General features: G+C 39.5%; 5 protein-coding genes and 1 non-coding gene across 8 annotated transcripts; 3 read left to right on the top strand and 3 right to left on the bottom strand.

Moving 5' to 3' along the window:
- Positions 1 to 82: 82 nt before the first annotated feature.
- On the top strand, positions 83 to 154 carry TRNAQ-UUG (transfer RNA glutamine (anticodon UUG)). Its single transcript has one exon. It is a non-coding gene; the product is annotated as a tRNA-Gln (tRNA).
- A 1,449-nt stretch (positions 155 to 1,603) lies between these two features.
- Positions 1,604 to 7,128, bottom strand: LOC135620268 (uncharacterized). The gene is made up of 3 exons (XM_065123098.1): positions 6,882 to 7,128; positions 2,397 to 2,674; positions 1,604 to 2,095 (listed from the first exon to the last, which is right to left on the bottom strand). The coding sequence occupies exons 1-3, from the start codon at positions 7,126 to 7,128 to the stop codon at positions 1,793 to 1,795; spliced, it is 828 nt and encodes a 275-aa protein (XP_064979170.1). The 3' UTR covers positions 1,604 to 1,792.
- A 116-nt stretch (positions 7,129 to 7,244) lies between these two features.
- LOC103995671 (V-type proton ATPase subunit c1) lies at positions 7,245 to 12,834 on the top strand. Of its 3 annotated transcripts, none has more exons than XM_065123099.1 (4): positions 7,245 to 7,262; positions 7,380 to 7,541; positions 7,622 to 7,907; positions 9,826 to 10,195. In XM_065123099.1, exons 2-4 carry the CDS (start codon positions 7,466 to 7,468, stop codon positions 9,956 to 9,958), a joined length of 495 nt encoding a protein of 164 aa, XP_064979171.1. In that variant the 5' UTR covers positions 7,245 to 7,262; positions 7,380 to 7,465; the 3' UTR covers positions 9,959 to 10,195. The 3 variants fall into 3 exon arrangements, with proteins under 3 accessions (XP_064979171.1, XP_018686114.2, XP_018686115.2); XM_018830569.2 differs by lacking the exon at positions 9,826 to 10,195 and adding exons at positions 10,672 to 10,730; positions 10,814 to 12,834 and having other exon boundaries at positions 7,260 to 7,541; XM_018830570.2 differs by lacking the exon at positions 9,826 to 10,195 and adding exons at positions 10,672 to 10,730; positions 11,979 to 12,834 and having other exon boundaries at positions 7,260 to 7,541.
- Positions 12,835 to 14,347: 1,513 nt separating this feature from the next.
- On the bottom strand, positions 14,348 to 15,583 carry LOC135618331 (uncharacterized). The gene is made up of 2 exons (XM_065119214.1): positions 15,169 to 15,583; positions 14,348 to 14,843 (listed from the first exon to the last, which is right to left on the bottom strand). Exons 1-2 carry the CDS (start codon positions 15,551 to 15,553, stop codon positions 14,521 to 14,523), a joined length of 708 nt encoding a protein of 235 aa, XP_064975286.1. The 5' UTR covers positions 15,554 to 15,583; the 3' UTR covers positions 14,348 to 14,520.
- Positions 15,584 to 16,690: 1,107 nt separating this feature from the next.
- Positions 16,691 to 20,214, top strand: LOC135620270 (uncharacterized). Its single transcript, XM_065123100.1, has 8 exons — positions 16,691 to 16,929; positions 17,038 to 17,127; positions 17,759 to 17,818; positions 18,129 to 18,168; positions 18,272 to 18,365; positions 19,347 to 19,406; positions 19,491 to 19,582; positions 19,996 to 20,214. The coding sequence occupies exons 1-8, from the start codon at positions 16,787 to 16,789 to the stop codon at positions 20,080 to 20,082; spliced, it is 666 nt and encodes a 221-aa protein (XP_064979172.1). The 5' UTR covers positions 16,691 to 16,786; the 3' UTR covers positions 20,083 to 20,214.
- A 148-nt stretch (positions 20,215 to 20,362) lies between these two features.
- Positions 20,363 to 22,068, bottom strand: LOC103995669 (pathogenesis-related thaumatin-like protein 3.5). Its single transcript, XM_009416318.3, has 4 exons — positions 21,704 to 22,068; positions 21,475 to 21,547; positions 20,731 to 21,397; positions 20,363 to 20,650 (listed from the first exon to the last, which is right to left on the bottom strand). The coding sequence occupies exons 1-4, from the start codon at positions 21,818 to 21,820 to the stop codon at positions 20,524 to 20,526; spliced, it is 984 nt and encodes a 327-aa protein (XP_009414593.2). The 5' UTR covers positions 21,821 to 22,068; the 3' UTR covers positions 20,363 to 20,523.
- Positions 22,069 to 22,101: the final 33 nt, after the last annotated feature.

Here is a 22,101-nt window from a genome sequence, read left to right on the forward strand (position 1 = left end):
TGAACACCGAGTGTTGTGCTATTGTCTTTAAGGGAAAAGAAATCGTATAATTATAAAATAGTCACACTGATATCAACCAAGTGGTTCCATGGTGTAGTGGTTAGCACTCCAGACTTTGAATCTGGCGACCTGGGTTCGAATCCCGGTGGGACCTCTTTTTGGTGGCTATTTTAATGTTGTTGTATATTATAACTAATTGCAAGAATCATTTACTTGTACTTTGATTTTATGATTGCGTTTATATCATTGCAATCAATATCCTAAATTTCTATCCTATTTGCGTTAAATAGACTCGAAATCAACACTATGCTATTTATTTAAGAGAAAATTCACATTTTTTGAATGTTTTTGTATATTACAACTGATTGGAATAATCATTTAATTGTAGCTTAATTTTATGATTGTTTATATAGGGTTTTTAATACCGTTCCATATCGTCCAATATGGGCGATAGGTATCGGTCTACCAGTTGACTGGCAACGAACCATTCGTTACCGGACGATATTAGCCTGGTTGCGACGAGGCGATGTGAGGAAGAAGAGAGCATTCAAAGAAGAGGGAGAAGCGTCGATAAAGAGTACTGCGGAGTCACCGATGCGTCGTTACCAACGTCTCGACAAACCTGAGCCCATCAAACCTCAGTGGGAGATTATCTTCCACACCCGTTGTCGATCCCAATCTGGCGTCGTTCTCCCTCGATGATCCTGATCTATGAGGTAATAATAAGAAAAGTCATACCTTTTGGAGGGGGAGCTAGAGACACGGGAATCGAGGGAGGTGGCAATGAGAGTAGTGGAAGAGACAATTGCAAGGAAGGTGGTGAAGACCCTGACCTTCTTCATCTTCTAATAGTCTGCTTCATCCACTATTGCTGCACGGAGAACCTTCCCGTATCGATATATATAGTATCGTTCGATATTAAAATTAATTTTAATATTTTTTTCTAGTACCGCTTAATACATCAGTATAATACGAAATTTCAATCCTTGTATCATTGTTATCAATAAACTAAATTTCTAACATTTATTATAGAGGAAATTTACATATTTCATTATTGTATGTTATGCTAATTGCAATAATTAATTAATCGTATCTTGATTTTGTGATTGTGTTTCTTGTTTAGTTAGATAGATCAATCATGCCATGTATCACCCTTTTTTATGATTTTTGCTTCAAACTTAGATCATCCGTTTTCCAAATTATGAGGATTTATCGAAAAAATATGTATCAGTATTAACAAAACAGTTTCATATAGTAGGATTAGAAATAAGGGTTGGGTAAGGCATGGACAAGCCATGAATCAAGAAGTTAAAGAAGCCATTACAGGTAGATAGACTCCAATTTGGTCTTGATAAATATATAAAAAATTAAGATCGATGGTCAAAGAGAGTGAAATTTTAATTTTTAGAAAGAATAAAAATTTTAAAAAGCTTGTAGATATGAAAAGTATATAAACTACTGAGAAACTTTCAGCATGAATTTTGATTATTTTTATCACTCAAAGTATTTCTGTAGCACCAGCAAAAACACAGTTGCATTCTCATTCCTTCCTGGGAGTAACATTTCTACACCACAAACCATTTCTACATCACATCACCACCACTGGCACTATAAGTGATTTTTTTCCATGTATATAATTACTGTGCATACAAAGAAAGATTTAGTTTGTATATGTGAGAACAAGGATGCAAATGAATCATACTGGGCAAGGTGCAAAAAGAGTATAAACTCAATAAGCACATATCTCCAGTGCAACACAATGCTTAAATCAATTATCACAAGAACAAGAACTTCATTCCTGACGTCTTTGCTGATTTTTCTCTCGTTTATATGCTCCGTAGAGATCACGGCCAAGAATAATGTTAAGCAGATTCATGCCAGCCATTCCAAACAGAGCCAACGGCAACTCAATACCCCTCCCAAACTTGGGTGCATCGGAGATTAGCTTGTACGTGATGAGTACATGACATCCGAGTCTTGTAACAAAGAAGGTGGTCCAATTGAGCACCCACTCTACTTTCACCACTCTGCTTTTCGCATCACGGAACCCAGCCATCCTCCTCACTTTTCTCATGTGTAGAAAGATCGAATGGAACTGAAAACAGTAGATGTCACATCAGAAATATGGTTTGCTTGCTTTATGTAAACTCATCAGAAATGTGATTTTGCTGCTGTTTCGATAAAACAGCCAACCATGAGTATAACTACAGCTGGTGCTGTTTTTAAATCAGAAAGTAATAAACTGAACAGATGATCAAGGAAGAATACGATAATTACTGCACATTTCTATGAAAACTTGGCACCTTTCAGAAAGTTTAAAACGTTAGGCATCACAATAGTCTATTTCAATAAACACATATGTGAAAATTAAAGAGGCAGAAGGGTCCAAGTTTTACCTCACAGATAAGAGAAAGTATGAGATAGTTGATTGTAACATTCCGATAGAGAGCCAATGTAAAGCAAACCAGCAGAATCAAATGGTGAACAAGGATGCCAGGAATCCAACCACTATAGAGGTGATACCGGAGCATGTCCAATTGGTCATATGCAAAGTAACCACAAGAAAAACACAATGCCGAATATGCACCAAGCCATGTGCCACCAAACAGCTGCTCATGTTCAAACATATTGCCTAGTCCCTTAATCATCCACTGATTGATCAGAATCAAGACAACTGCACCATATACAAATTGATTTAGTTATGCATAAGCTAACCAGGCTTATCTCAACATGCTAAAATGATAAAAATATGATAAAAAGGAGCAGAAGATCCTAGAAATGTAATGTCTAGCAAATGTGAGGTTGATGGTAAATTACTAGAAAAAGATATTTCTGGCAAGCAAACCTAACAGAAGTTTCCGAAATGTCAATAAGGAACCATGGAAACATGAGTTAGTATATGTGTTAGTAAAGATCGTCCTGATCAGGGTTTCTCCAATTCAAGGAGGAGAAGGCCTCCCAAGATGCCAAGACAGAGTAGAAAGTAACAAAAGTTATGATAGAGACATATTAACTAAGCTATCCTGCATAGAAACACCCCATCAGATTTTGGTATTCTTTGGAGTTTTAAGCCAATGACAAACACTTCCTTTTGGGCCTTTGATGTTGTCACATGAGCTACCTCGATGGTCCTAATAAAATCAGATCCTGAGAGTGCCTATATTGTTGAGGCAAGGGCTGTGCAGCCCTTTCATCGACCACTACAATGATAATTCTGTAACACAGTGGTGTATCTGAAGGCTTATCAGCATGGTTTCTGACCATTAGTAGCAGAGGAACTGTCACTACAAGAAAACAGGAAATCAGGAAAGAAGTGAAGGATAGAAAAATTCAAGAGTAGGATAAAAGAAAAAATGCACTTAAATGTTTTTGTGACTTGAACCCTGGCCTCCCAAGTTGCAAAAGAGCATCAAATAAAAAGCATGGACTCGTCAAATCATCATATTCACATGCACCTCTCTAGATGTGCACACTCTGACATATAAAACCATATAAACTTGACAGATAAAACTCCTGCTCAAAAGAGGACAAGAAATATCGAAATCCACTCACCTCACTGGGGTTGTATCAAAACCCTAAGGCAAGGGTTGCAGCAGATAGATACAGATGGCTTCAGTGTTTGACATGATTCTAAGTCATTTTAAAGCGAGGCATGTTGTTTCACAGCACAAGGGATTAACCAATACCTTTCTTACATATCACATTAATGTTTTGTGGCAGATGTGCACTCCTTAGTTAGCCAACAGACCAAATATTGGCCTAGTCATGTGTCAACACCAACAACATAGCCGAAAACAATATGTGGCCGTGTCTTTCTTGAATGATCACAAGCTAACTTCTGCTGAATGGTACGAGTTGTATGACAATTCTTGCTTTCAAGACTTCAATAGTTTAGAAGGATTTAGTAATAGATTGCAAAGAGATTTGACCAATTCAATTTGTTTCCTACTTGGCCTGACCAATTCAATTCAATGTGTCAACAAGGAAACTACCCCCCAACTAAAACTCTTATTGAACCCCACTATGACTCAACTTGGAACCAAAATTTAACAAATCTGATCCTATAAAATAGAAAAAAAAGATGAAATTCACCTTCAAAAATTTCCTAAAAGATATGGAACATGTTCAGCCTGAAATAAAACCTAATTTGGCTCAAACCTAAGCTACCTAATTTGATATTAACTATAACATAATATGAAGGTAAACAAGAATAAGAGATAATTTCCATGGAATCAAAGTCATATTATGACTTGTCCTTCGCTTTTGGATGAGGTTAAAGCAAGCTTTTCTTATTTTGCTAAAACAGATAATTTGCTGTTGAAATTGTACGCCAATATGTCAGCTGAGATCAACCAGTTTCTGCAACTCTAAGAGTTCTATAAGAATCCAAAATGTTCTATCTAGTAGTTATATTTGGCTGATACTAACAGGGTATTCACAATCTAATAATATGATTCTCTTACTTTGCAAAGTCTTATCAATTGTTGACTAGATATGGTTCTATAAACCTGTCAAGACTATGGATTTAAATATCAGTTCGATTTTGGTTTTGATGATCTATTGGATCTAAATGTGGTATATGGGACAGTTACTGATCCAAACACTCCTACATCAATAAGAAATAATATAACATAATGTATAGAGTGGTATGAAGTTATATGTACCATTACCGGTACTTGGTTGGACAAGTAAACCATGCTATGATAGAATATGGTTGAAACTAGTGAAGATTATGGTAGAATATGCCTAAGAAACAATATGTACTTCAATTGTTGTTAAATATTTTGGATCCATCCCTATCTTACATTTTTTCCTAGGACTTACGTGAATATCTAACTTGATAAATCAAAAACTGCATAATATGACCAACACCACCAAATTGATGAAATTATTATAAACTTAGGTCCAAGCACTGAAATGAAAAATTGTTTAAGATAGCTACCATGGTTACAAGGATCATTCTACCCCTTTGGGACCACAACTCAAGTTGCACATCCCAATTCATGACACAATGTTATCTTGGACTGATCCAAAATGCTTTGAAATGCCTAAAATGGGGGATCAAGTTTCATCAATATCATTAAGTCATTAAACATAAATCAACTGAAAAACAATTAAATTTTATAGATATTATTAAATGTACAATCCATTTCTTTTGGTTTAATTCAATGGAAATTTATTTATAGGACAAAATATCTTACCTTATTTAGCAAATTATCTGAGTGATTTATTAAGTACTATCATCCAAATTAATCTCATCCCTCACATGCTATGAACTAAACCAAGTTACACATCACAAAGTAGCACAATCCATGAAACTCCATAGCTACCAACCAAATCCTCAATCCTATAATAATTATCATTGTTCATCAACCTAAATTGAAAGACAAAAATTTTAAATTATTTTACCACTATAGAGTGTTTCTCTATTCTTCTTACCAAATACCAATTACCAACCTTCTATTGTGGTATTCCTAAGTCCAACAGATGTGGTCCTATGACTCTTGCGTTTGGAATTCTCATAGATCAATCACAAGTGTTCATTTTTGTTTTTCTAAGTCCAGAAATAGGGCCAGAAACTTGGGGATAATGGTCACTCTAGACCATAGTCAGATATAAAATTTATTCAATCCTCTGCAAAACCCACAAAGTTGATAAAGCTTAGTCATAGCCTCAAAATGGAGCAAACATGCAGAGTGTATGAATAATACATGCATATAACATGAAATATAATGCTTATGGGGGACTGGTTTTGAGAAATATATTCTATTAGTCCAATAAATAGAAAGATTGGATTATGATGCATGCCTTGATCAGTACAGAAAATATATAATGATTGCCTTGGATGGATGCATTTCACCAAAAGACCTGAATGAGCTTTAACAAAAACCTAAATTTAAAGGACTAAGAGCAATGTGCTTCAAGTACTATAAAGCAGTACAAGAAAAATAAAGCGAGATAACAGTATAACATGCCAAAGAAGCACTGAAACCTACTGCAAATCACTAAAATAACTATCTCTACACATAAATGTTTTTCACCGTCTATGCTACGAAAGGCAAGGGACGACAAGGGAGAAGAAGTGGCATGATACAGTATTCACATGCCACCTGTCTCTACCTACCAAGTTGTAGAGAATCTCTACAGCCTGTTTGTCCACTTTATTCATTTTCTCAGAATAACATCCTGACTCCAGTGCTATGGATCACATATGGAAGTTACACTCAATTTGAACCAGTTGGAAATGTGTAAAAGTTCCTTACATGATTTACACCTCAAAGGAATGTGACTTATTAAGAATCTAGGAACACATAGACTACTTTGCAATGCACTTCCATTTTTAACTACAACAACTTATAGTCAAAGCTCATCCGGAGCCTATCATGCAGGTGTACCATGAGATGCAACTGCCAATTCTACTCCCATTTGGCCGAAGCTAAGTCGTAAAATTATATGGGCGAACTTACATCTTCCAAAACCCGACATAGGAAATCACAAAGCAGGGAGGAGATTTTAAAGAAGGTTCAGAGCTCTAAATAGGACATTGTCGGTACTACCCGGGCGGATGCCATAAATCTAATCAGGTAGAAACTCTATGTCTGTACATAAATTGTGAACGACAAGTGTATAGTCCAGCAAGCTTGCTTCCTTTGGCCAAGACTTCACACCAACTTCCCAAACTTCCAAAAAATGGAAATGACTGTCAGCAAAATGCAATTTTACTGAATACTTTCAAGCCGAGGATGACTTTAGCTCACGGCGTTCTGTAGTTGAGGGCTAGGTCGAGCAAAGAACGAGGACGAAACTTTAAAAAGAAGAGACTTGAGCGTCGCTTTTCACAAGAAGCGGAGAATCGGGGCCAGCGAGGGAGGTTTACGAACCGGAGGTGGTGGTGACGGTAGAGTGGAGGAGGGAGACGGCCGTGTTGACGAAAAGCGGGTCACGGGAGAGGGAGAAGCGGACGGCCCAGTTGGCAGCCTGGAAGAAGAAGAAGCCGGCGACGACGGGCGCGAGCTCGGACCTCCTGTTGAAGGTCATCTCGAAGGCCACCGACACGCCCCACAGCACCAGCGTCGCCGCGAAGAATACCGCCGTGTCGCCCTTCGCTCTCCCCCTGGGCGGTGCCATCTCCCTCTCCGTCCTCCCCTCTCTCTGTCTCGCTCTCTATCGCTCTATCTACGAAGCCCTTAACTCATCGGAAGCACCACCGTGCGCATTGCAGAGGCTAAACCGCTGTCTGCTTGGAGATATCGTCACCATCGGTAGTTTTATTATCTTGCACCGATATTATAGCATAGACCCAAAGCTGACCTAAACATGTGTAGTTGCTTATAATGTTATTATATTAACACCAACGAATCTATTGTCACCGATCCCAGTCGTCGGCCCTTCTTCCTCCTCCTCATCCACCGCTCTGTAGGAATTAGGGCTTCCAAATTCTAGGGTTTCACATATCCACCTGGCGATGTCAACCTTCACCGGCGATGAGACGGCCCCCTTCTTCGGATTCCTCGGAGCCGCGGCGGCTCTTGTTTTCTCCTGTAATACTATCCTTTGATCGAATCGCATGCCTCGTCAAATCCGAAATTTGGCTTTGATGAGGCGCTTTTTTTCTTTGCAGGCATGGGGGCCGCGTACGGGACGGCGAAGAGCGGAGTTGGGGTGGCTTCAATGGGAGTGATGCGACCGGAGCTCGTGATGAAGTCGATCGTGCCCGTTGTCATGGCGGGAGTGCTCGGGATCTATGGGTTGATCATTGCTGTGATCATCAGCACCGGGATAAACCCTAAGGCCAAGCCGTACTATCTCTTCGACGGCTACGCTCACCTCTCGTCCGGACTGGCTTGTGGTCTCGCTGGGCTTTCTGCCGGGATGGCGATCGGGATCGTCGGAGATGCTGGCGTTAGGTACCTCTTTTCCGATCTGATTTGATTTTTCTCTGGTTATTGAGATGCTTTTCGCTGGCGTTTTTTATAATATTGAGAAATAGCAGCTTATATGTCTACATCGATCTTGATTATCGAGCTTCTATTTCACATATATAATTTTCTTTAGAAAAACCATCCTTGATGGAAGTTACATGACCAATTCAACATAAAATATAACCTTCATCTTCTAGCTTCTTTATCTATGTGATATTATTCCATTATGGAATGAGAAGATTGTTATAAAATGTCATATCATTAGATCAGCCATATTTAGCGGTAAATGTTTTTTTTTTTTGTCTGATGGATCTCTGAGCAAGTTCTTAATGATGCATTGAAAATTGTGGCTTATCTATACATGTTCACCATAATGCTAATTCAAATTTGTTCTTGTTGATAAACAATGAATAAAAGGACATAAATTTAAGATAAGTAATTATGTTTCTTCAATAATATGATGCTAATATTAGTTATGAGCTTGGAGATAATCATACTGCTTTTATGGTGTGTGCTGGTAATATCTTCATTGGCATGGAATACAGTAGCAAGTTATTATTTCATTGTTTGCTAACATTTGCAAACTACTTTATTCTTTTATGCACACGCAAAAGATCTGCATATATGGGACTTAATTGTTATCATTAAATTTTGGATATCTCTAGTCCTCTGGTTAAAGAAAATAAATTGAGAATGATTGTGGATGGTATGAACCTATATATGCTGAAGCCTAAATATATTTGGCTCTGGGCAGTAAGCATTGTCCTGGAGCTGACATAAAATGAGTAATCAGTTCCATCTGTGTGATGTGTTAAGTTGTAGGTGGGGATTGATAGTTAGTATATCCTGCTTCTGTCATCTGGATGATTGCAGTCGAGTTTAGCCATTTGAAGTCCTTCAATAGTTGCTCGATATCTTAACATGAGATGTGGTCCTACTTTTTCATAAACCAAGATGTGATGCGGCACCGAATCTCAAACTTGCTAATTTCAGGGTCAGTTACATGTCACTCTGTTGGTTGTTCATTTTCCCCATATGGTTCACAATGTTGTTGTCAGTGGTACTGGAACTATAAGGACTCCTGGACTGAAGAGCCTTTCTAACTGCAACTAGATTAGTTGTGTTTATCATGATCCAAGTATAAAGGATTAACCATACCATTCCCGATCATATCAAGAACTTTGAAGACCAAAAATAAGGGAAGTTAATATCTCTTAGTCCTAATCAAGTTTCTGTAAATTATTATTTTTTAATCTCAGATCTTATTTCTATGCATGGAAACACAATAGCTTGTATAAACCATGGAGCACCTTCCAAAACTCTGATCTTGTTCTCATTGTTACTAATTTAAGATAACAAACCTAGAATCTGGAGTAACACATCAAACGAAATTGAACTCTACTTTGCACCATATGGAGGATGTGATGCACCAGTGATTTAAGGGACTGCCAATATATTTGCCTCTTACTCTTAGGTTACTTGTGATTCAACTATCGTTTTTGTTTGAATGAGCAAGCAAAAGCAGATTAAAATTGTTCAGCAATCTGCGTCTGCCTATCTGTTATTCTCCCTAGTTTGAACTAAGATACTATGGTTGTTCCAAATTTCAACAAAACAAACCAGTTCTGTTTTCTGGACCTAATACACTTTGTGCTTCATCCCACAGGTGCTTAGTGCTGATCTACTTGTCAGCATTAAGTTTTGACCTTAGATCTTGAAATATTGTTTCCTTCCATATATTGAAACCTATGTCCTAGACCAGATACGAGTCTGATAGAGACTATTTGAATGAATCAACTTGATTATTTGGTGTGTAGACTAATTGTGGCCTTTGAGTTGGTATGTTACAGTTTTTTGTTCATTTAGTCCATATAAGAATGAATTGAGTTTATATTTGTTGCAGGGCCAATGCACAGCAGCCCAAGCTGTTTGTTGGGATGATTCTTATTCTCATTTTTGCTGAAGCTCTTGCACTCTATGGTCTTATTGTCGGCATCATCCTTTCATCTCGAGCTGGTCAATCTCGGGCAGATTAAGAAAACATGAAGTCTCGGATGTCATTTCCCGTTGCTTCCTATGTTTGCTACAGAACATTTGTTCTAAATATCTATTATCTACTTTTCTGATTATACTGTGAACTATCCAGATAACTTGTATTAACCAGAGCCCTTTGGCAGTTCCATGTCTTTTTAATAATGTAAATGCATCAATCTCATTGTAATGAAGAGTGAGAGTTTTTTTGCATTAAATATTTATGCCTTACTATGAACTTAGATTGTTGTTCTTTTTTAATATAGGTTAACATGGCAGTTCATTATATTCTCCTTTTTGCTTTATATAGAGTTTATTGTGACTTGATATTTGGTGACTTATTATTCTGGTCAAAAGGAAAGCAAATGTAGATCTTGATCATCATCGTGCCATTCAGTTGTCTTATTCCTGTTGCCATTTATGTTGCAAAGGGACTGCTAGGATCCTTCTGATATTGTTTGGTATTGTTGAATCTGCAAGTGTCTTTTATACAAACAAAAGGATAACGATCTAGTTTTGCTTCTCATATGCCAATCTATATTAGAAAAAGCAAAGACTCATTTGTTCTTACCAGTGATATATCCAGTTTTTTTTCCTTGAGCATAGAATACTCTGTAACGTCAAATTGATATTTCTCCCTGTCAATTATTATAGGAATGACAAAGTGACTAGATCATCTTCTGTAACTAAACTTCTCCTTTTTGTCTCCTGGATCCAGTCCAAACTTGGGACGAGTCTGAGGGTTGAAGCAGTTGGCTAAGCTGGTCTTCGTCAAAGGTAACTAACTTCATACTCTTATGGCCAAAGTTTTATTCACTTTACTGGGACTTCGTTGATGTTAGTGAGGTGCACCATTGCAGAGGATGGTAATAGACCAGACCAAAGTTACATCTTTGACAATGACATTGTCATGGTGCAAGCTTCATAACAGCTATCATTGCAACCATGCCACTGACGTGACTCCCGTCCGCTTGAACAGGCAGGTTACCTTTCATTCAAATCATGATTGTGCCAGGTAACATGAACAATGATGGGGACTCCGATTGTGAGGAGGTAAGATGTAATCGAAAGCATGTGGAAGAAAAAGACTTCACTAATGCTTCTCATAGCTGGTGCCACAGGCGGGTTCTCGTGTAAACATCACTGCATGGATTAATCTTTCACAGTTGATCAAAAAGTTTGTCTATGGAATGATATGGTTATTCACTGGCCAAGAAGGTTAATCTTTTTTCTCACCAAAAGGTAGACTGTGTTCGTCCTGGATCTAAAATAATATGCACCAAGCTGTGTCACTAACTAGGCCCCCCTTAAGGAGTAAATATTGACCATTTTCCTATGCCAGCTCTTATTAAAATCTCTCAGTAGCTTTCTCCGAGTAAGTTTTCTGTGTCCACATGGCAAATCATCTCTCATGTTAGCTTGGTTAGTTATCTCAAGGTGGAATATGTGGCAAGCTTGAAACAGGAATTATGCAGTTTCCACTCTCAAAGTACTGCTTTATGTGTTGTAAACTACTTTCCCACTAGTTGCTGCATCCAATTCTTTTTCCAAATTCTGCCCAGCTGCCTATATCTATGCTTAGAATGACATTTATCTTTGGAGGTGGTGGCTGTTCATTTGCTTCCCTGTTCCTTTTACATGATTCTTCTACTCCTAGATAACGGCATGGAGCATTAGGTTTTGCAGACCTCTTAGATTATTCTTACTCTGTTGAATTTTATTGTGTATTATTTACCACCATGATCGTGCTCTTACTAACAGCTTCTTTGTATTTTTCGGTGCTGTCTACTCCCCTGCATAAATTTCTGAAATATCAACTTCAATATCGATTTCTGAGGTTCTAGTTTTTTTTTTACAATATCCAGCTCTTGTAATATCATTTTCTTCAACATTGACTGTCAGTGAAATGGTAATCTGCAACATGAGTCATGGAGCTAGTACAGTTTGAAGTTTTACAAGCCTTTGCTTATATTTATCTGCATCTGTTCCTCCTTATGTTCTTCCATTTATTTTGCTTGTCTGTAGCTGGCCATGGGGGCTTGTGAAGCACTGGTACAAGCTTAGTGATCCAAAACAATTTGTACGACAAGGAATATGGCACTGTGGGAATTGAGGTCAGGAAACCTCAGTTGGGAAGAGGGAACCAGTGATAATGATGACACCGTATCAACTCTTCATGGTAAAAGCTCAATCAAATTTTGGAAGACCTGCAGCATGAGTTGTGATCATGACAACAGGAAAAGAAGAGGAGAAGTAGCTAAATATTTGCAGCCAACCAGAAGACCTTCCGAATGCAAACAAATGGCAGCACGACGGATCCTCTCCTTTTTTTTCTTTTTTTTCTCTCTCAACTATCCACTGATGATGACTCTTAGAAGAGATATATATGGCTACTAATGCATATTTCTCAAGAGAGAGAGAGAGAGAGAGAGAGAGTTGTAAGGGCTGGTGGCCTGCATTATTGAGCTCAATGATTGACTGGATGATCCTACAGCAGTCCATGGAAGAACAAGAAGGTATACAGATGCTAAGCTCGCCATGATCCGCTGTGTCCATGCTCAGCATGCACGTCGTGCGTGTCTCCATCGGACTGGCTCGACATGAAAAGGACGAGAAAGATCCAAGTTCTACTGCTGTCGTCGCATCGTCGTGTTCTGCAGCATTTCTTCCATTGTTCGAGGCATGATATTATTGATCTAGCCAGCTTCCAGCAGGAATGATTGCAGTGGCACTGGTGCTTTTGGAAGCGATCTCCATACTCCATGCGTGCATGTTCCCTTTGTATGTTTTCTCCAAGTCTTATTGGTATACATGTAACAAACGATGGACCAATGTGACAGAAGACTATATTAACAGCTCACTCCAACCATGTTTTATGTCACATCACATGAAAGCTCTCAAGATATGTGGACATGTTTAAGAGCTCTATGGATATGTTGACACCTCATGTAGCTAAATGTCGAACATATTTGGATGTCTTGTAGATGCGATGACACTTAGCCCATACAGATGATGAGAAAGCAACATCTCATGATTTGATATTCCTATGGGTAGGTGTTACTCTGCGTGCCAATACTTTATGACACTCGGTTGAGAATCACAGTTGAATACCATTCTCTCAACTGTCATAAATAAATGGAAGAGCTAATTATGAAAATAATTAACTTCTTGTAATAATCATTTAACTATAGAATAACGAAAAGGTCACAAAAAAAAAAAGAAAGAAAGTTAAAACGATCTAACCAAGAGATATCTTTATTTTTCTATACCACATCTTACCTTAATTTATTATTATTATTATTTTGACTACCAACTCTTAGAAAACATGATTTCTATCAATATTATATATTGTAAAATCTATAAACGCGAAGTATGATACGTGGATGGTTGTTGATATCTCACGTCTATACGATTGACATATCGTCTTACGCCTAATCTTTTACTTGGCCAATTTCTCAACTCTCACTCTAATAATTTCATATCATACTATAAAAGGTCTCTTGTGCAGGCTTTTGGACATCTGAATTATTTCAGTATAATTGTGTTCATATAAATTTAATATTTGATTAAATTCTTTAAATCCAAGCTAATTAAAGCATCAAAAAACTCTTATTGGGTATGTCCTTAATTAAGAGTGAAAAGTTACTCTTAATTCAAGCTATTAAGAGTAACTGTTCACTCTTTAAATCCCAAGAGGCCATGTGGAGATATATATAAAAAATTATTAATTGAACCACTTTTGCTTTTATTTTAGTCAATTTCCTTTGCTCTTAGTGGTCCATAAATGAAGACTTTATCCTTGTATATACATAAATCTTAAAATGACAAAAAATAAACCCAATAACATGTCATGAATTAATTAAAACCTAAAACATGTATGAAAAAGAATTTGGTCAAACTCCTACAAGCCTATGGAGTTTTTATGGGCACAAAAACATATATATATATATATATATATATATATATATATATATATATATAATTTAACCCAGAAACATGTGATGTTCATTTTGTGGGTACAACTTGAATTGGCCTCAATAGCTTTTTAATCAGTCTTCTATCCACACAATCATCAATCTTATCAATACCAACAACAGCTACATGAATATAAATGCATTATGGAATCAACTTTCTTTTCTTTTTTTTGCTCCAATAATTTATCAGTCTTCTACCCACACAAAACCATCATCAATCTTCATAGATATAATGCATTGTGGATCAAGCTTAAGAAAATTCATCTTCCTTTCATGCTTTATTCATCTTAGTTCAGAATCCACAAAGTGCATTGATGAGCCTACAGATTCAGAAAACATCCAACCCATTCGAATGAAGTAGCACATTGACATTCTTTTGCTTGCAGATGAAGATGACCAAAATCAAGTGATCTTTCCATGTTGAAAATGAACCCCTTTTTGCCATGATTTATTATAGCTTGATGCTGTACAGTATACAGTCAAAACTCAAGTCTCATGTGTTTGATTTACTCATCCAATACTTTTCAGCAAAGTTGACATCAAATTGGGTGAAGGAAAGCTAAAGTTCATAATGCATAGCCTGCCACTCTCCACTAGTCACTGCTGGTGGTCCTCCTTGTGAGGCTCCTTATCCAACCTCTCCTTCCCTTGACTCCTTCCACCTTCCCTCTAAATCCGACATGGCATGTGCTTGCCTTGTTGGACCGCTTCCAACGTCCAAGCTGGAGAAGCTGTCCGATTCTCTTTCGCCATCTCAGCACCCCACAGGGGTTTGAGTGCTCCACCAGTGCTGTTCTTACCACCTTGGTGTCATCGCTCATTATGTTGTTTGCACAAGACTCGATGCTCTTTCTTTTGCCGTCAGTATTCCATGAAGCTTGTCCATCATCCTCAAACTTCATCGTTATGAATGAGTCTGACAAAACCGGAACCAGTTACGTGTAATCACATACTACTCGAGCATGACCTCAATGAATGCTGAAAAGAGACTGGCAACTCACGTTCAATCAGTTTGAATCATTGATCATGAGAAAAATGAGGAGTAGCTATACTGATCTACCTTTACTTATGAATTAACTAACCTAAAGGCTGTATTTTAAGTCTATCTCATAGAAAGCATTCTTCTGTTCATATTTAGCACACCGAGGCTGCATGTCGATGGAGATATAGATGATTGATTCACTTAAGACATACATACATGATCTACCCAACGAATCAACGAATTTGGACTAAACGTTTACCTTCAAGGCTGTCAATGGAGCCTTCGTCTTCGGAGTGATCTTTGTTCTCACGATGATGGGGCTCGAGGAGATGTACGAAAGAGCCCAGAGCGAAGATTTTAGGAAGGGCGATGATGGATTTCCTCTTCAAGACTCTGAATGACCTAATGCCGTCCTTGGTTCGAGGAAGATGAGCTTGTTTGGATTCCAAGACCAGGAGCCTGTCTCTCAAGCACTGAGCACATATCCCCACGACCAACTGCTTGGGGTGGAAATAGCAGTACTGCTTGCTCTCCCTGAAGTCATTCATGTTTGTAGGAGCGTAATGGAGAAGAGGAGGCAAATGCGAGGAACACAGGATCGGTTGGTATAAGAAGTCATCCAAAGATTTCACCTTTAAGACCATTCACGACAAGAACAGAACGTGTAACCCTAATGGGATTAGGTCATCCCCCATGACGGGTCGCCTTCTGTGGGTCTCACAACAGTCACTCCCATAGTCCACATGACTCTGCCGACAGGGTGGTTCGCAAGAACATTCTCACTCTAGTATTGTGCAGCTTTGCCTAGTGAGCTGATCACCCGAAACTGGAGCTCAAAACTCTCGAATGAAATCCATCCATGAGTTCATGTAGGTGATTCTATGACATCTTGAAGCTTGTTTCGGCTGTCCGGAAGGCCACTGCGAATGCAAAGATGTGCAAGTTTGACATGAGCAACATCAACGTTTGGCTTCTCCAGGCAACTTATGGCCAGTTCCTTTCCTGTCTTCAAGGATATCCCCACAGACATTGATTGACCAGCAGCCATGGCTTCGGTGAAAAGGAAATGGCTCTGTGGTGGTTCGAGGGATGGGAAAAAGCTGATCGTTCACATGGGAAGGTGGAGACCACGTCCGAGTGATGGGTGTTCCAATCATCAGAGCCGAGATAAAGGGAAGAACATGGCTTCATATGATCTTGTGCTGTTTCTTTGGAGGATAGAAGGAGAAACTGTCAATCCATCTTTAAGATATATTAGCAGATTATGCAAGAACACATCTGCAACTGCATGGTTACTGATTACCAATGCTGCAAGAACAAGCTTTGAAGACCTTACTATGAGTAAAGCTGCTTTGCTTCCGGCTAATTTCTTCATATCATTACTGATGAAAGCAGCCAATTGTACTGTTTGTTCTCATCAAAATGGTTTCGATTAAATTCCTAATGCGCAATCGATTTTATGGATCAATAATGATGAAGTTGGAGAAGGATTAGACTCGTAGTCACATCAATCAAACCTTGAAGCTTTTCATCGGTTGCATGTGTTGGAATTGTAAGACTTTTACACTGCGATTCGCTTGGAGGGGATCCCCACTCACCACCGATGGAAATGGCGGGCGAGTTCAAACTTTGTTCTGTTGTACCAGAAATACCCCTAAGGACAAGCCGGATCTGAACTCACGAGCCGGTCCCCTGTCGGGGGTAAAAGAGTAATTGCATCCGGCACGCGGGATATTAGATGAGGCCAGAGCGCGTTCGAGCGAAGAGGACGCCAGCTCGTTCTTCGTCTTCGTTTCGACGAACTAGGGTTTCGAAACCCTAAGCCCCTGCATCTCTTTGGTGGCCCTACTCTTCTCGATCCTAGGTCGGAGGTTTTCATGTTGGATTTGGGTGGATTTCCAATGTCGGCAGCCGCAGGAAGTGCCAAGCGAAGCAGGGAGGAGTCGGAGTGCCTGAGGCCTGAGAGGAAGGCGAAGAAGCGAGAGAGTGTTGATGACGACCCAGATCTCGATCTATCCAGGTACGGTATTGACTGTACCCCTATATGTTCTTCCTTCGATCTTGTTTTCCCGTGGTTTCGTTCTCCGGGTTTCTTGCGTGAACGGATCCAAATGATTGGCGATTTCAGTGATATCAAGGGGATCATATCGGCCTTGCATCAGATCAGAGAAAAAGCTCTGAAGGATGGGCAAAAGAAGGCCGAGGAAACGATAAAGAGGTCAATTCTTATCTCAATGAAACCTAATAGCCTCTCCTTTCATATTCCGTTGTTCTTCTCTGTTCTATTATGGATCAATCCTCTTCTCTTGTTAGGTTTCTTCCCTTTTATGCTATGACCTACGATTTAACAGCAGAGATAATAAGATTTGGATAAAATATTGATTATGCGGATTTCTGAATCTAGAGCTACCATTCTGTGCCCTAACAATTAAATGAACTGATGTAGTTTTGCAGATGGGGTGTTTGTTGAATCCGAGCTATCTTTGTATTATTTTGATTTGTACAGATACCCAGATGAGTTTTTGTTTCAATATCTGCACTCTGGATAATAGAGATGATGCAGTAATTTTTATCAATAGTTTAAAGGAGAAATCTATTCTTGTATGATTTTGTTCTTTATATGCAGTAGCAAACATTTTGTCTTGGACTGATACATGTGTACTCAATATATTTCTTGTCTGAAATAGATGTTGATCTCTTTGACTCCATTTATAAATGAGCAAGCATTAGCTTATTTACAAAATCATTCACCTTTAGGTGTTAAGTGTATCGGCTACCATATTTCAGAGCTTGCGCACCAATCATGTGTATCATTTTATCATGTAGCTGACGATCTATTTGGTTAGCAGTCTAGAGTTGGAGATCCAATCAATGACAGATGATGCCAAATCAAAGTTCGACAAAGAAAGGTAGAAGAAATCCATTTCTTGCCATGTGTTGTTGATTTAGTTTAATGAATTTGAAATGCCAGGATGGTTATTTAACACACAACTCTACAATATTATAATCATTTTTGGAATGATCGCAATGCTAAGCGTCTCTTTTGCTCATATATCATGGTTAAAATCGAAAACACTAAATTGTTATTTTCTGTCATCGCAAAGTTCAAATAGTCGTAGTTAATTCATTTGGTTCTGCACACTCGATAGATAGTATCTCCTTCACCTTCTTATGACATAGACAGCACATGTAATCAAGTAGTTCCTCTTTCAATGGCAGGCAGAGTTTGATGAAGGCATTATTAAAGAGTTCTAAAGAGGTTCATTAAGCTATAATTCGTTGGTTAAAGTTTATTAATAACAATGTTCTTAGGACCATTAGTATTGTGATAATTTTGATCTTCTAACATGAATAAACCGTAGTGTGAGAGCTCTTTGAAAACAGAGTACAGCAAGTTTCAAGCAGCTTATGAAAAGTTTTGCAAGGAGAAACAAGCACATATACAGGCTTTTAAAGGTAAGTTCAAACAAGTAGCAAACTGTTTGATTTGCAATGAGCACCTCAGCATAACATTTGTCTTGTGATTAATGGGTCATTACCAACTCTTCTGCAGATATTAGACTTTATTATAAAGATTTAGCCACAATATTAGATATTTGGCCATCCAAAAGTGTGTCTGTGACTCAGAGCACTCTAGTTTGTTCTACACAGTAGTAGCTAAAGGATGGGGCAAGTTGAAGTATCGATGTATATTCTTCTAAATGGAGATTTCGTAAAATATCGTGATTCTGCAAACCTGGCATAATAATATTAGTTCAAAATAAATTATGAAGATACAAGAACAATTGTCTCAACTATGTTGTCCTCTCACCAATATGCCTTCCAGAATATGGGTACCTTCTCATATCATTAGTGGTTATAAGATTACCTACATTAGTAGTACTTTTCTAAATTGTTCACCATGACAGCTTTGTAAATCTGATTTCAACCCTATACGAACTTCATCGGTTTGTTTTTCTAAGGCTAACTGGTAGACTATCCCTCTAAGGATATCCTTCAGCATGAGATGAATTTGTAGCTAAAAGCTTCAAATTCTGGTACGATTGATTGTGGACTGAAATGCAGGTTAGATTATCATTGTTATTCAGAACTTTTTATCTACAAATTATATGCATATTGATTGTAATTTGCATGTTTCCAACACCCGGACTCTTGATTTTTACGTCTGGGCTATTGGACTACAACTGTGTATCATGCAACTTTCTATTTCGCAAACTAGCATTGAAGGACACGATCCATAGAACATGATCCTCCAGGTTAAGTACAGCGGCTGTTTTCATTTGTTCAAAGGAGTCGGTTTGATCCTCTAAGCTATTGCTTGCAAATATTAGATAATTTTTCAAATGTTAGGAATTATTTTCTTTTCAATCCGTAAGTTGCAAACTTCAGGCATCTCTTTATGGTCAATAGCTTATCATTTATTGGTTCTGCTTTCAGACATATATTCCAAATACGAAGATGAAAAGGAAAAATTGTCCATTCGATATGAACAACACAGTGAGCACCAGCTTTTTCTTTTTTTCAAAACTAGACTGCCAAAGGAAGAGGTTTAACGCAGTCATTGTCTTCCATGTCTTGTAGGAAAGAAAGAGAAAACCAGTCTCTCTGAACTCGAGAAGACCTGTACAGACAAGCTAGCCAGTGCAGAAGAATCTCTGAAAAAGAAGATGCAGGTAAGTCAGCGGAATACAACAGTCGGTCAGCAGTCTGGTTTGCTTGTTATCCTCCACTTTTCTATGGTTGCTTTCTGGTATTTTTGCATCATATGTCGTTCTTGCTAAAATTATGCATCTCAATCTGCCAGTCTCAAGAATTTTCATAGTCTTGTGCGTGTATCTGGATGGTTAGTGATTTGGGTGCTAGTACCAGGTTATATCTGGAACATGTCAAAGATCAGTCGCACTGATAGATGTACTCAGTAATCTAATCACATCATCTTGTCGATGCATGCCTTGACAAGTAACGGTTCTGTTTGGTGCAAGCATGTAAAATTTTCAGGGATCTAAAACTTATCCTTGTCTCAGTTTAACCTCAATCGTCTATCAGACTTACGCTAATGCCATGCTCTGTCTTGGTTACGTTACAGGATGACAGATCTTTCAGCATCTTACGCAAATCTCTTGGATCATTCTTAGGAAATGCCTCCGATGAGGACTTTGGCCCTGATGAATGAGCAATCTCATTCCTCGTCTCGTTGATCCTTGAAACATTGAGAATATCAAAGAGTTTTCATTTTAGATTCCTTGGCTTGGGTAAGAATGGAGATTGCTCCATTATTGCCATTAGCTTTTTTTCATTTTTTGGGGATTAAGGAAAAGGTTATCAGTTCATTATTTGCAACTGCAACTAGCTCTTACCAGAACTTTTTTTTTGTTAGATACTTAGGACCGCCAGATGTACGGCTTGTAATAAAAGTCCAAACAACTCTTAATGTGTCAAACGAAGTGGAGCGGAGTTCTGTATCAAAAACCAGCAGTAGTATTGGAATTCTGGAGAACATATCATTCTCTTAATGTGTCACAAACGGATGAGCCCCCATCGTAGAGGACACTTACTGGCTCATCATCCTCTGCAACTGTGCACCACAAGAAAGAAACATCCAGCTTCGCGATGCCTATGATACGAGCAGCGAGCCCCACAAACCGAGGAACATCGCTATCAGCCATTTACAAGTAGATGCTCCCCCCTCGGTTCCGCTGCAAGTCAGCCTGTTGTCGTGGTACGAGCACACTCTGTTCTTCCTGCAACGAAGCCACAATGCGACTGAGTCCGTCGTCCTGCTCTCAGAAACCCTGGCAATCAAGCAAGGTAATGCGTTCACCTGTTGGAGCAGAAGGTGACGATGTAGTCGGCCTGGCTGCAGGTGAAGATGCTGCTGGGGTCGTCGTATGCGTAGCTGTACGCCGCCGGGCACGCCGTCTTGAACTTCTTGGAATAGTACGTCGGCTGGCACGTGGACGGGTTCCCGTACACGCCGCGGCAGCAGTACTGGTCGGTATCGAACACGTCGCACGCGCTCCGGCACGCCACCGTCTCCCTCTTGACCATGACGGCCAGCTCCGAGGGGCAGGTCTGTCGCAGGTCGCCGTCGCAGCCGGCGGAGCTGCAGTTGCCGCCCTGCGCATTGACCGGGGTCACCACCACCGGAAGGTTGAAGCCATCGACGAGGCTGACGTCGTAGAAGTCCAAGGCGGCGAGGGTGAACTCGGCGAGCGTGGCGGGCGTCTCGCCCGAGCCGGAGCATTTGAGGGAGGAGCCGCAGGAGCCGGTCTGGCACGACCCGTTCCCGTTCCGGTCGAAGTTGCATCCGGTCCGGCCCCATATCCGGCCGGACCACCCGACCGGCGCCTTGACGACCACGGACTGGCCCTGCTTCAGGGCGAACCCACCGCCGTTGAAGCTTTCCCCCGGTATGATCCCCGGCCATATCGTGGTCTTGCACTCGTTCACTATGGTGAAGACGCGCGCTCCCTCGGACGGTTTTGCCCCTGTCAACAGAAGAATTCCCACAACAGGTCAATCAAAACGCAATGCTCTTCATTAAGAGACGACATGTTCCGAATACCTGAGAAGACGAGGAGGAGCACAATCCAGAGAGTTCTCATTTCTTCTTCTACGATGGCTGTCTCGTTATCTCCCTGCAATGATGGTGATATAAGAAGCAAGAACTGTTATTCTAAGCATAATTATACTGCAAACAAACAAGATGTCGTGAGTTTAGAATAAAAAGGCTGAGTGGAGAAGGAATACGTGGATATGAAACAAGAATCAATGGCACAGATGAGTGGTGCTACCTTGCTTCCAGGAGGGGGATCAAGTATATGGGGGCTACATCTCTTCCCACTATCTTCTCCGTGCACCTGTCCGCTTGCCTTCATTCCTCCCTTGGGTTGCAGTTCATGTGCAGCCATCTGTTTATGATTGTTCCCTATGAGATCAAGACTGGAAATCTTCAAATAGTTTTTAGGACGTGGTCACGCAAATGATGCGCAGGAGAGGCGTTCATGCGGGAGACGGCAGTGCTGATTGATGTATATTCCATTTGACGAGCTGCAGGATGACCAGCACAGAGATCATTCATCTGATTCAAGGACTCTGATCTCGGATCAAAAGGTCAGTCGAGAATCATTAGATTATCAAAATATTTATATATATTATGTATGGCACCAAGAGTTTTCAGATTGATTCCTAG

Source organism: Musa acuminata, chromosome BXJ2-8 (genome assembly GCF_036884655.1).
Source record: "Musa acuminata AAA Group cultivar baxijiao chromosome BXJ2-8, Cavendish_Baxijiao_AAA, whole genome shotgun sequence".
Classification (NCBI taxonomy): Eukaryota; Viridiplantae; Streptophyta; class Magnoliopsida; order Zingiberales; family Musaceae; genus Musa; species Musa acuminata.